Here is a 14,429-nt window from a genome sequence, read left to right on the forward strand (position 1 = left end):
AAGAGAAAGAGAAAGAGAAAGAGAAAGAGAAAGAGAAAGAGAAAGAGAAAGAGAAAGAGAAAGAGAAAGAGAAAGAGAAAGAGAAAGAGAAAGAGAAGAGAGGAAGAGGAGAGAGAGGAGAGGAGAGAGAGGAGAGAGGAGAGGAGAGAGAGAGAGGAGAGAGAGGGAGAGGAGAGGAGAGGAGGAGGAGAGGAGAGGAGAGGAGAGAGAGGGGAGAAGAGGGGAGAAGAGGAGAGGAGAGGAGGAGAGAGGAGAGGAGAAGAGAGGAGAAGAGGAGGAGAAGAGAGAGAAGAGAGGAGAGAGAGAAGAGAGAGAGAGAGGAGAGAGAGAAGAGAAGAGAAGAGAGAGAGAGAGAAGAGAAGAGAAGAGAAGAGAAGAGAAGAGAAGAGAAGAGAAGAGAAGAGAGAGAAGAGAAGAGAGAGAAGAGAAGAGAAGAGAAGAGAAGAGAGAGAAGAGAAGAGAAGAGAAGAGAAAGAGAGAAGAAGAAGAGAAGAGAAGAGAAGAGAAGAGAAGAGAAGAGAGAGAAGAGAAGAGAAGAGAAGAAGAGAAAGAAGAGAAGAGAAGAGAAGAGAAGAGAAGAGAAGGGAAGGAAGGGAAGGAAAGAAAGAAAGAAAGAAAGACAAGAAAAGACAAGAAAGAAAAGAAAGAAAAGAAAGAAATAGAAAGAAAAGAAAGAAAAGAAAAGAAAAGAAAGAAAGAAAAGAAAAGAAATACCAACTCTTGGATTTTGGTTTTCATCAGATAAAGCTGACACTAATGTTTCAATTTTATATTGTCATGTTTTTGTAGTTACTCAATAACATGCTACAGCAAAGGTAAATCAGGAGTTAAAGAAAACAGTTTCATGCAAAGTGGAGCCCAGTGCTTTATTGCAGAGCTGTGGCTGCATTCCCTGGGGCCCAACAATGTGCAAAAGTTTGTGCTTTAGTTGGGACACAAAACTCAAGTTTCTCTCCAGAGAACATTCCTTGGTATCCCAGAAATGGATTCCAAGGTGTATCTCCCTTTGGGGTACGAGGGGTTCTTCCAGAGCCATATCTTTGAGAAATTATCCATCCACCACATTTGATTGAAATTCCAAATGGTCTAAAAATTATTGAGTCCAATATGGCACACGCATACACTGCATGATCACATCAACCCCATGCTTGAATATAGTCAACCTTAAAAAGAGAAACGTGATGTATTAACATCAATAAATGGGCTGTGTTTTCCAGGTTAGCTGATATGCTTTTCTCCAAACCTCAGGGAGGAGATCCAGTGGGTGTCAATCCAGTAGATCTCTGTGATGCTCATTCGCAAATGTGGCCCCCACAAGCTGCCCAACACCCTCTAAAATTGATAAGAAAAGAGGAAAAGTGGAAAAAGAGAGAGATATCCCTTGGTGTTTGTGCCTGCTTCTCTTTCAAATGGAATTAATGGTGGGTTTAATGGGGTATGAAAGGATGTTTTACTGGAAACAATGAGGAACAATTGTCTGGCTCACGTTTCATTTCACAGGTCATTATTGCATTAAGAAGTAAATCGACCAAGTCCGGTAAATAACAGTCTGTGTTTTGCCCAGAGCTTCAAACCAACAATCTTAGCAGCCACCAACTAATATCTTTGTCATTTTTAACCCTTGCAGGGATCTGCTGGGGGCTAAACAATTATAGTCTTCACCCACCCCTAGCAGGTAAGCATTATTCATTTATTTCTCATCCCTTCTTCCTGCAAACCCCACGAGGCTGGGGTATTTTTTTGCATTGTTGTTTTGTTTATTAGCCAACCTCGCCAACTGTGTGTCTGGTGGCCTTGAAAAACAACACGTATTTTAGTGACTGCTGCAGGCATCTTTAAACAGGCTGCTTCCTCTGCAAAATTAATTGGTGCAAAATGCAGTGCTTCCCCTGTAAAGCTCTGCAAACTAACACTCAGTGGTTTGGTTGGATTATAGATATGCCTCTAAGATCTAAGTAAAATAATATAATAATACTTGCAGGATGCAATTCAGATTTCTTTTTTTTTTTTTTTTTAATTGCGTAAACACAGGAATATAGACTCCTTAAAAGCAACAGCCTCAGTTTCGGTTCTCTGGTGCTGTAAACTCTGCTCAAACCTTGTACACCATTTTCCATGGGACTAAACTCTACACGTTGCACAACCTTTCAAGTGCATTAACATCCCACAAGAACAGGGAGACTGGCTGAGAGGGACCAAGCACATGGGTTGGGACAGAATCTCTGTACACTAATTACCTCCCGAGTAGTAACTCTTTGTTTTGATCAGCAAAGTCCTAATTACCAGACCTTCCCACTACAACACCCTGGCCTTTGGACCCATAAATCACTGTCAGGCCTCAAAGGTTCTTGCAGACCACTGGGCATCCTTACAGAATTTAAAAAAAAAAAGGTCCATAAAAGGCCTTCTGAAGTTGTTTGATCCATCCTCTACACCTCAGGAAAATATCTCTGGATGATCCAAGGGTGTTTGCGTAACTTCCATAGGACTCCACAACCCATTCACACAGGCTATTCCAGTGTTTCGCTCTCTTTATTTTAACATTCCGTCCCCCACCATCTATAATTGTCTTTGATGAAATTTCAGCCCATTATTTCTGATTCTATAGCGTTGGGGAACAATTTACATCTCTCTACTCCACAGGACTCTCCCACAATTTTGAAGGCAGTTCTTAAATCTCTCATCCATCTCTTCTCAAGACTGAGCCACCCAACTTTGTAAGCCATTCTTCTGCTTTCCAGATGTCTAAATATCCTTTTCACCTTTAAACCAAGGGTGATGTACGCAACAGTTATTCAGGTTTCATGGACCGCCAGTGTTGTATGAATCACAACTTAAGAACCACTACCCTGAAATGTAGATGCGTTGTGTCAATGGTAATAAAGCTCATACTCAGGTCACAGGAAAGACTTATACACCAAAGGATAGAGAGGTGGATATCAAACCCGTAACTAGACCCCTAAATGAAGGTGAAGTGGTGTTTTGGGGGGCACTAAGCTCTTTTTTTTCTCACAGGGAAACAAATGGGCTCTCCAAGTTTTCATGAACTCCAAAAATTGTGTCATTTTTCTACATAGCTTCTCAAATACAGGAGTCTTGTTCTGAAAATTACAAACCTGGTGTTTAATCCTCAGAGAATAAGGCTGAGAGGAGAAGCCAAGAATTTCTGACAACAATTGTAGGCATAAACTATTTGCTGGCCTGTCTTCAGAAAGGATTTCTATCCTAATGGCCAAGGTTATCTGCCATAGTCAGAGACCTGACTTTGCAATCACTTTTTCCAAATTTCATTATTCTCAATACATATATACACATATTTTACATTTTACACAGCTGAGTATGGGTGCATGCCTTGTTAAAAGTACCTGCAGAATTTAGAAGGTAAGTAGAAAGGACGGCACAAAAAGCAAAACTCCATTTACAGCAATGAATGAGCAAAATGGGTGGGTTTTCCCATGGTCCTTTGCATTCATCATGAGAAAAGCATTTTATGCTCTCCATGGGAACAAGAAGATAAAGTCTGATAGGCTTGTACATTTGTAGAGGTATATAAATATATAGAATCATAGAATCATAGAATCATTTCAGTTGGAAGAGACCCTCAGGATCATTGAGTCCAACCATAACATAACCTAATGTGTATACATATAGATACACATTTCTCTACAGTGTTCACAGGGATATTGAGCAATGCCATATATCTTCTTTCCTAGCTTAACAATTAAGAAAATAACATCCCTGAAAAAGGAAAATCGCTATTTATTAGAGGCTGAGATACAGATGCATTGACGGAAAGTAATTTATAGTATTTTCAAATGGAAATGTCATATGGTCACATCACCCCCAATGCTGACCTAGTTTGCTCTTTCTGGATCTCCAGATCTGGTTTATTCTTCCATGATTTACCAAAACAAATTGTCCCCAGTGAGCTGAGCTGATCCTTTAGTTCACAAGCTTCAGACATCTCACACTTGAGCCACCACAGGCATATAAAAGATAAAAAAATAATGCATTTTGTCTTACTTTAAACCTTGTTCTCCTATGAACATTTAAAAAATCCTTCCAACTTTGCTTTTCACTTCAGTCTCAACTTATTTAAGGTCCGCTGAAACCTTTACCAGGGATGTATTTTCAAGAAAACTAAGTAAAATTACAAGAATTTTTATCATATTAAGTTTGGATTTTATAAAACAATAGCATGGTGACAGTTCTTTTAATGTCCTCCATTGCCACTTTCAATCCATTTTGCATGGGCCATTTTATTGCGGAAAAAGCAAATTTCTATCTCTGAACAACAACTACAACAAAAAAGCTTCAGAGGAAAACAATAAATGTTTCAGGCCAATATTGCATCTGTTTCATTTCTTGAAAATCTAAGAAACCTGTAATCTCTTCTCAAACATTTTTAATTACTAAACATGATTATGCATAGCAGGTGCAGCTAATCATAGTCCTCGGAATATTAAATATATATGGTACAACATTTTCACAAAGCTTTAGCCCTAGATTACACTGGCAGTTTGTGTAACAAAATGATAAACTTCCTCAATTATTACTTGAGAATTTTATTTGATAATAAAAATTACCAGAAGAAAGGAGATTGCACAAAATCCTTAATCCATATCTCAATACTATGCTGTCCTTCAGAGAGTGTTTTTTAAATAGCAGTTGACAAAATCAAGTGTTTAAATGTCTGTCCAGGTTGCTTCAAATAAACATTTATACATGAAATACCTACCCTTCTATGACCTAGAAAATGTACTGATTACCTCTAGAGAGCAAGTAAGACTAATGTAGGAATTCAACAGTTTTAGATTTGCCTAGATTGCAAACAATATAGAAAAATATAGTCTTAGTTACCTGTTGGTCAGATAAAAGGTCAACTGTCCACAATACGCTATTCCTCTCACCAACAGATTCCCACTAAAGCTGACTAATTTTTTTCAATAAAACACTTCTTCAGCTTTAATAATAATTAAAATAAAAAAAAGAGTTTGGGATTTTTTTTTGTTTAAAACCACAGCCAGAATGGAAGTGTGCAGTAAAGTTCAAAAATGTGCTCCAGGCATTATTTTAATATAAAAGTAGAATGTAAAATACATTTTTGGCTGATTCCAGTTAACGTAACCATACTTTTCAACCTGCCTAAGCAGAGTGGGATGCTTTCAGATGAAGAGTCAGGCTGTCAGGGTTTTGGAAGGATATGCATTAATTCAGTGACTCACCTTGGGCAAGTCACAAATTCTGTCTTCTGTCTGGAGGACATACATATAAAATATATGCTTATCTCACAGGGGTATTACAGACTTAAATTCCACTGATGCTTCTACTGTATTCAGATAATTTACAAGCAGGTGCCAGATTTGTGAAAGGTAGAAAATAAATGCAATTATTCACAATATTATACAATGCAAATATAATAGGAACCCTGAATTATAATTAAGGAGTTAATGAGACACAGAAAGGTTGTTCCTCCATCCAAATTTGAAGCCATGCTAAAGGGGAAGAATAAGAATGGGAAGGACTCACTTTTGGATTTACACAAGGGGCTGGATCCCTGACTGTGCAAATGTGAACACTCAAAGGCACCTGTCCTGAAGAATCCAGTGTAGTCTGGGATGACAACCTGCTTTCATGCTGTGATACCCGGACAGCTGAAATCTTCATAGTTTTATATTTAACTATAGATATCAGCTGAGATTAAAGACCCATATAACAAGTTGGAATCTTTCGTGTTTGCTTGGAAAGTGAGAGTCACATTCTCTTCTCTAACAAGGGGGTAATACAGGGAATTAACAATTAACTGACTAACACTTAAAGAACTAACACTTAAAGACTTAAAGAGCTAATACTTTGAAAGCTAACCTTTAACCCACATCACTATTGCCTAGCCTTGCTTATCTTTGTGTAACTTATTGTATGAGAAACAGGAGTTCCATGACACCTTGCAAAGATAAAAAACCTTGGGTGCATCCTTGGGTGAACTAGATAACAGAAACTTGGGCACAGGACAGGTGATATGCTAATTCTAACCAACACTCCTGCAAGTATAGATACTGGCAGACAGATTTTCTGATGATCATTTCCTTCTTCATGTCCCTCCCCCTGTTCCCATGTCTCCAGCTATAGACCCATCATGACATCTCTTCCATGAGGAAGGATAAAACCAAACAAATATCTATTAATTTCTGTTTCTCTTAGTCACTTTATCACCATTCCTGGAAACAATCAAGGCCAGGCTGGACGGGGCTCTGAGCAACATCATCTAGTTGAAGATGTCCCTGCTTATTGCCATGGGGTTGGAATACATGGCCTTTGAAGGTCCCTTCCAACCCAAACCATTCTGTGATTCTATGATTCTGTCATTCTGTAAGTTGGGTCACTGACACTGACAACAATTTAATATTCAGTTTAGCTTATTTGTTCCCCAGGAATCAATACTGTGCCCCGTGTTACTCAACATCTTCATAAATGAGCTGGATGATGGGACTGAAAGCACCCTCACCAAGTTTGTTGGTGACACTAAACTGGGGGGTGATACGTAAACACAGAAGAGAGAGGCTGAAAAGAGTGGGCTAGCAAGAAGAGTATGAAGCTTAACAAAGACAAATACTAAGTCCTGGACCTCTAACCAAAGAGCTGGCTACAGTCTGGGATGTGTGTGGCTGGGGAGCAGCCTTTAATGAAGGGATGAAAGGGTTAATGAAAGGGATGTAGGGGTTCTGGTGGACAACAAACTGAACGCGAGTCAGCTGCATTACATTAAAGCAACAAAAGCAACTCAGATCCTGATCTGCATCCACAGGGACATTGCTGGTGGACATAGAGACATGATCATCCGACTCAGCTCTCCCCAGGTCGCAACTAGAATATGCTGTCTACTTCTGTTACCCACAGTTCAAGAAAGATGCTGACAGACCAGAGAGGATCCAAAGAAGAGCCACAAAGATGACCAAAGAGATGGAGAACTTGCCCTATGAGGAAAGACTGAGGGATTTAGGTCTTTTCTGCCTGGAAAAGAGAAAAAAACAGAAGGCTTGGAGGACCTCATCACAGTATTCCAGTATTTAAAGGGAGGCTGCAAAGAAGATGGAGGATCTTTCTTCACAAGAAGCCACAAGAAGACAAGTTGCAATGGCTATAATTTGCACTAGAAGAGTCCTCATCTTGCTATAAGAAATAATTTTTTATACAGTGAGAACAATTGTTCAGTGGAGCAACCTCCCCAGGGATAAGGTAGAGTCACCATCACTGGATGTTTCCAAACACTTTTGGACAATATGCTAGATAATCTCAACTATGCTCCCTCTAAATGAAAGTTTGGACCAGATGACCCTTTGAGGTCCTTTCCAACCTGAGGTGTTCTATGACTTTGTGATTCTATGACTATTCAGCCTGAATTGCTTTAAAACATGCCTCAAACATATCTGCCAGCAGGAAGACATTATGTGTGTTTGCAGTCTCTAGGTTAAAACTTGGAATGCTTGAGTTCACCTCCCAGACACCCATGTATCAACCCACCTAACTTCTGCCCTTAAGGTGTCATTCATTGAAGATCACTGAAGGCAATGGAAGCGGGTTCAGATGAATCTTCTACCAGCCTCTGGTCCACCAAGGGAACAAAATGAACTTCAGGGGTTGGATATTGTTGGGTTACCGGCATTGTCATGAGGCAGTATGATAACAGAGTCTTTTAATTATTACAGATAGACAGCAAATGGTTGAAACTCTAACTACAGAATTATGGTTGTATTAGCAACCCTTTGTGGAACAGGGGTTTAAACCTGGACACAGAAATCAGTTGAGTACATAAATTGTTCATTTATCCTTCATTTCTCAGCTAGACGCACCCCTGTTTATAGCTAATTCTGCTGTACAACTTGTGATCCTGGTATTTCCTATATCCTGGTACCATTTAGTGCTCCAGGGGTGGCCCCAAGCTCTTTTGTAAGAGGTTCGGTATAGACATGAGTTTGGAGAGAAAAACATTTTGTCATCCAAAAATGGCAGCTCAAAGAGATTAAGGTAATTACAAATTCATGTTAAACTCATTAAATTGTTTTGGATAATTTGAAAAATGATAATGTGAAAGTTCCTCATAAATGATTTAGGGGGGGAGTTGTTGGAAAACATCACATTCTAAACTTTTGCAACATTATATTTAAAAGAAAAAAAGAGCAAAAAAATACCCTTAAATTAAAAAATAATTATGCATTGTTTGACTCAAAACTGCTTTTGTTGTTGCTCCTTTTTCTTTTAGCAGAAATAAGAAGAAAAATCTTGGATCTGTTCCCTCCTGTTTTGTTGTTGTTTTCCTTCTGAATTATGTGGTTTATCCAGAAAACTAAAACTTCATTTTTATGCTAACAACTCTGCTTCTACAGAAAGCCACAATAAAAAGGCCTGGTCTGTGACCCAAATTGCTAACACAGCAGGTAAAAGATCCAGCACAAAGGAAGACAAAACCAAACAAAAATGTGGATGCATGATTAAAACTAATTTTTAAAATAAAATAAATAAATAAAAACATTTCATATCTAAATAAAAACATTTCATGGCTCACTACTGCCCATCTACAGTGGGCAAGACTCAGGAAGCCAAGTGGTCCCTCTGTCGGGGGTCAAGACCCCGGCATGGGTTCGGGCCTATGGCGACGGAGGAAGAAATGCGGCCATCCGATGCAGATGATAAACATGCTTCAATTTATTAATACAGAGCACAGACCTTTATAGTGGTTCTATTAATTATGCCTGCTCGTCAAACACCGATTTGATAGCATACGTAATGAGCCCATCCCAACATACATAATGAGTCCATCCCCTTCTGTGGCCCCCCTGGTATGTGAATTCCCTCATTATCTCGGAGCTGCCTCCTGAGACTGTGAGACTTGTTTGTCCAGGCCTTTCCCAGGCAATACCTTCTCACCCACCCTTGTTCAGCTCATGCTAACTGAGGCCTACTCATGCTAACTAGAAGAGATCCTCTCCGTAGAGAGGGTCTCATGCCCTTTCTCTCTTGGTCATTCTCCAACAGTCCCTCCTTGCCTATAGCATACACACACATATATATAATATATACACAAATAATATATTCTATATTGAGTGTGTCTTGAATTAAATACATAATACGAGTTTAGGAACATTAATATTGCATTGAATGGTCCACTCTGTCCCTGTTATGGCTCTCATAGCTGAGGAGAGGAGAGGAGAGGAGAGGAGAGGAGAGGAGAGGAGAGGAGAGGAGAGGAGAGGAGAGGAGAGGAGAGGAGAGGAGAGGAGAGGAGAGGAGAGGAGAGGAGAGGAGAGGAGAGGAGAGGAGAGGAGAGGAGAGGAGAGGAGAGGAGAGGAGAGGAGACAACCATGATTTCACCTTAGCATCAAGCTGTGCCTTTCTAAATGTCAGCCTTGAGAGGAAAGGAACTGCACGTCAGAATGAGAAATACAGAGGAATTTAGCACACAATTGTGAAGGGGAAAAAAAAATCCTCATTCATATCTGGGCAGCAAGAAGAAAACACAGCAATTTCATTACAGCCTCAAGAGGCAAGGCATCATTTACCATATGTTGTCACCTGCATTACACAAGGAGATAAACCCTGTGGAGTGCAGGTTGCACTATCAGTGGAGTTTAGATGGTGGGGATTCCTGGCACACATATGACTGTGTGCTAAAAATGATGTGAATCTAAATAAAATTCAGGTTCTGCATGCAAAAGCATGTATGCATTAATATGCAGGTGCTCAGTGGTAATACTGCTAGGGTGTTAATGCTTGCATGTGATTCATAATCAGGGCAGAAAAGGTAAAAAAACAGTGTGTTTGCATCGAAAGAATACATTAATCAGCCCTGTAAGCAGCCAGTTAGAGCAGGATCCTTGGAGGAAAAGCTTTTACTGGATACACATTAGACATTTTGTTTAAAGATTAAAGTTCTCGTGTTTAATCAGTTTTAGAGTGGGATAGAAAACAGGATTAATTGCCGTCCCTTCCATCAGTCTCCCATACCGCTGGAGTCACAAATGATGCGTCTCTTCAGCAAAGCGGCCGCCATCAGCAGCAGGTGCAGGAAATGCTAATCGTAATTAAAGAGTTTATTTGGAATCAGGGAGCAGAGTTTTAATCAGAATGTGAACAGAACCTTGCTGTGTGAACCTCCAGAAAGTGGTTACCAAGCCGTTTTAAACCAGAGAGAGGAGCTTTTAAACTTCTGGAGTGGGTTTTCAACTTGATTATCTCCTCAGTGGGATGCGGATGAACATCCTCGCTGGGCCAATTGTTGTTATTATTTTGTACTTACATAGCATTTACATGGTATGTCTTACTTAATGCTCTCAGAGGACCTTGCAAAGGGCAGGTAAGTTCTGTTCTGGTCTTAAAATTAGTGAATTAATCCTTAAAGAGGCTGAGGATGCCAGGTGACATGATTCTGCAAGAGGGTTTGGTGGATACAGAACTGTGCAATGAGGTCCCCAAGACTTCTACACTGTAATTCACTACATCTATCCTGGAAAAGCATCACACGATGTGGAACCACCATCATCTTGACCTCAGTTGCAGGTGTCAGTGAAAGCCTGGGGTGAAATCACATCTCATGGCTCAAATGAAGACATGACTTCGTAAGAACTTCAGACAACACAAGCACTTACCAGCTTGCAAGTAGAACTGCGTCCATTCAAATTCTGACTTTGGGAAAACAGAAATGGGTGGTTCTAGGTCCAGGATGCCTCCATCTAAATCCTTGAAAAGGGCCTTCCTCGAACCTTTGCATCTTTTTTCAGGGAACATGGTGTCTTCAGAGGTCTGTACACTGACAGGTAGGAGAGGCAATGTTATTATGAAGAAGAGAGCAAAGGAAAAAGATTATGCTGTTGTTTGTAATTTATTTACGCTGGCTACAAACACTTCTGAACATGCATGCAATGTCTTGATATTTACTGGCTGAACTCACATGTCTAAGAAGAGAGAAAAAAAATGGAAAGCAGGCTAAAGTGAATGAAACCTAAGCATATCAGTTGAGGTCTGGCATACTCTGAAAAGAAATTCTGTTTCATACCCAAACAGACAAAAAAAAAAACTTGAAAGAGAAAACTCATACTAATAAGACACAGTCCATAAGGATTAATTTGTTTATGAACCTGTTTTATTTCTTGTTGTTTTTCTTTCATACCAAGGTATTTGAGACTGTGTCTGCCCTAATTTATGTTCTAATAATTTGGAGATTTAGAGATTCAATATCATTTTGGTTGTTTTGATGGTCTTAAAGTGAATTGTGCATTGATTTCACCTCAAAGCTACACCTGAGCCAGAGTTTCCTCACTCAACCACATGTATCTAGTAGGAAGTGATTATTCCCCTGGTACTGTCTCCCAGACAATGAATAGCTATTTCATTCTTTCTAATGAGAGGTTCAGATCCTAACAATATAATAAAATTATACTTTGAAAATAAGACTAATAAGGAAAGAGGTTTCAGAGCATTAGTCCAAAATAGAACAAAGTTCTTTTTGGGTAGCACGATGAATTATCTTGGCAAACTACATCTAATTTTCAAATAAGTTTATCCAATTTTATCACCACTATACTCTCAGGAGTAAATTGCAATTTTAGTGGTTTGAAACAGTCAGAAAAGCTTATAAATTTTTATATAGATCATTAAAGACTGGCTTTCACAGAGGGAAGTACCTGCAACAGGGCAGGTTTGTTGGAGGGGAACTCATCTCACCTGAAATATATATAGGACATTTGAGATTAACAATTTCCCAGACAGGGGTCTCTATTGATTACAGAATGAGTTTGGTGTCTTCTTTAGATTACATGCCTAATTTTTGGATCATTGAAGTGCAGTAAGCTCAATCACATATTAAGGATCTTAAGCGCTTTTATCTTCGTTTTGACTTAAGGTTTAACACAGCTTCAAGTAACTGGCCATATCACTCCTATTACAAAATACAATGAGATACAATGACTTGTAATCCAGCAAATTCCATGGAGACATCTTCAGATCAGCACGTGGATACACATGAAGTCTTGAAGAAAACTTAGAATTCCTTGTGCTCAGATTAGAAAAACCCAATTACTGATATTTTGAATGCCACAAACAGATATAGGCAGAGATTTACAGTAAAGGCAGAGAAGCAAATGAGAAGGGCAGAGAACCAAATCAACCTCAGACTACTAAGAAAGCACTCAGTACCCAATGTGTATTCATCATGTTTGAGAATCACCAGCTCTCGCAGTGGACTGTGTATTCAGCAGCTCACTAATAGTATAATATTGAGGGATGGATACAAGAGTGGAATATAATGGGAGCTGACAAGCTGGACAGGTCTCAGAAATCCACACACAAAGTAATGCCCAGAGCAAAAAAGCAAAAATATAGAATAAAATAAAAATTCTGGCAAAAAAGCTGGAGGGGCTCTAAACATAGCAGTGTGGGACATCTCCAATTATTTTTGACTGGCAAGTGGAGTCCACGCTGGATTTTTTTGCTACTTCAAGGCTTTCCTGACATAGCCTCTGTATTGTGTTCACTGGATGTAATAAATAAATAGGCATGTGGTTTCCACTGGACGTGGTATGTTTAAACTGCTGCAACTTAAGGTTACAGATGGAGTTCTCCCCTCCCTTCTCCACGTTCCTTCACATGGAGATGACATTCTCCCTGGGCAGAAGCAGTTCTGGCAATCATTTGACATCTCACAGCCTTGCCTGGTACTGATCAACATTTCTGATGCGATCTCGCAGGCAAAACTCAAGCTCCGCTTCCCTGACGAAAAGGACATTCCCTGTCTCAGGGGATTTTTTGCTGGAGGTCCTGACATTTTCTGAAGCCTGAGGCTGAGAAGTTGGAGATGCTCACGATGGAGTTTTAAGAAATAGGATGTGTGAAGCTTGTTTTGCTATATGAATGTCAGTAAAAGGGGAAATCCAAGAGGACTGGTCTGGAAACGCACCTTGATGGAATCTGAACATCAGATTTAAAATTTGCCCTAAACTGAGCTTGGTTTTTCTTTGATTTGGTTTGTTCTTTCTGGATTTGTGTTTTTCTGTGCATGTTTGTTTGATGTCTGAGCTTGGTCGTTTTTGCCAGCCAGGAGCAGTACAAGAGTAGAGACAGAGACAAAAAATGGGAATGATCTGCAGACAGATTTCCAGTCTAAACTAATTGCTTAAGCTCTGTGTAAGAAAATACAAAAAGACAGCTGATACAAACAAAGGTGAGGATAGTCCCAAAACTGTAGGTGTTTTTGTTTGTTTTTTTCACAAACCGTTGAAACAGATAGTTCAATATAAAGTATATTACCTTGTTGGATGAAAGTAGAACTTGTCTTTCTCATTGACATGTAACATCCTTGATGTCTCCGCTGTGATAAGAGGCATGATGCCTAAATGGTCAGCGTTTGACATGATGCAGACATCCCTGTCTTCACTGTAGCAGCTCTTTGTAAAACCAGTAAAGGTGACTCCTGTCAGGTATTAAGAGAAGATCAAGTGAGAAAAAGAGTTTAGAGGAGTGCCAGAACCAGAGAGAGAAAGATTCCTTTCTATGACACTTTCCATGTTAAATTGCCCCCTTATATGTATGTATATATAAACATGTACAAATCATTTTTAGATCAGACTAAATGCAATCTTCTGTTTGCTTTAGTATATTCCATAGGCAAGTTATATCTTAAGTTGACACAAATCAAGTCATGCCTGTAGGAAGTGAAATCAAAGGAAACAGTAAGTGGGAAAGAAACAAAAAACAAATATGTTTAATAAATTTTCATTTGAATCAGAACCAGATTAACGACAACCTGACTTAGATGGTTTATCCACTTGCCAGATGTTAATATGAGTTGGGTCTGGTGAGATGTGCTTGGCTCTGACACTGAACTCTTGTGCAGCTACAAAACCCATGTTTTGCTACAAATTTTCTGTGAGACCTTGGGCAAGTCTATTTGTGTTTTTCTGTCTCCCTTTTTACTCAGTAAAAAGAGCATAATGTATTTTCTTACAAAAGTAGGGAGCAGTGAGGGATAAAGACATGAAAAACTGTGATCCCACCACAGCAACCTGTTATCTATGTTCTGCTATATGCAAATATTACTCTGGGGACGATAAAATCCATTTGAACCAAAGAAGTAGGATACATAACTGATGTTTATCCCTCTTGTGCAATCCCTTATAACAATAAAAGCCATAACTGTTTCTGTGCAGCTGTAGTCATTATGTTCTATGCAAATTCTATACAAAGTGTGCTATTGCCTTCTCAAATTTGTTATCTTTATTTAGCTAGAGGTAACTATAGATCAGAGAGATAAATCAAGCGGAAAAATAGCACAGAAGGCAGGCATATAGTAAAATACATACATGACATAATTATACTGCAGTAGATTCAGGAAGTAAAAATTATCAGTCAATTTTTTTTCTATTATTATTATTATTATT

At 39.2% G+C, this 14,429-nt stretch overlaps 1 protein-coding gene across 1 annotated transcript in view; it reads right to left on the reverse strand.

The window, feature by feature from the left end:
- The window catches only part of PKHD1 (PKHD1 ciliary IPT domain containing fibrocystin/polyductin), a gene marked incomplete at both ends in the record, with an annotated part of 268,094 nt that overhangs the window by 63,282 nt on the left and 190,383 nt on the right, over positions 1 to 14,429 (reverse strand). Inside the window, 2 exons of the mRNA XM_082047184.1 lie at positions 10,644 to 10,804; positions 13,300 to 13,462. Of these exons, the coding sequence (XP_081903310.1) occupies positions 10,644 to 10,804; positions 13,300 to 13,462 (324 nt within the window). The remainder of the gene's footprint in view (positions 1 to 10,643; positions 10,805 to 13,299; positions 13,463 to 14,429) is intronic.

The sequence above is a fragment of the Streptopelia decaocto genome, assembly GCF_964273445.1.
Source record: "Streptopelia decaocto genome assembly, chromosome: 3".
Taxonomy (NCBI): domain Eukaryota; kingdom Metazoa; phylum Chordata; class Aves; order Columbiformes; family Columbidae; genus Streptopelia; species Streptopelia decaocto.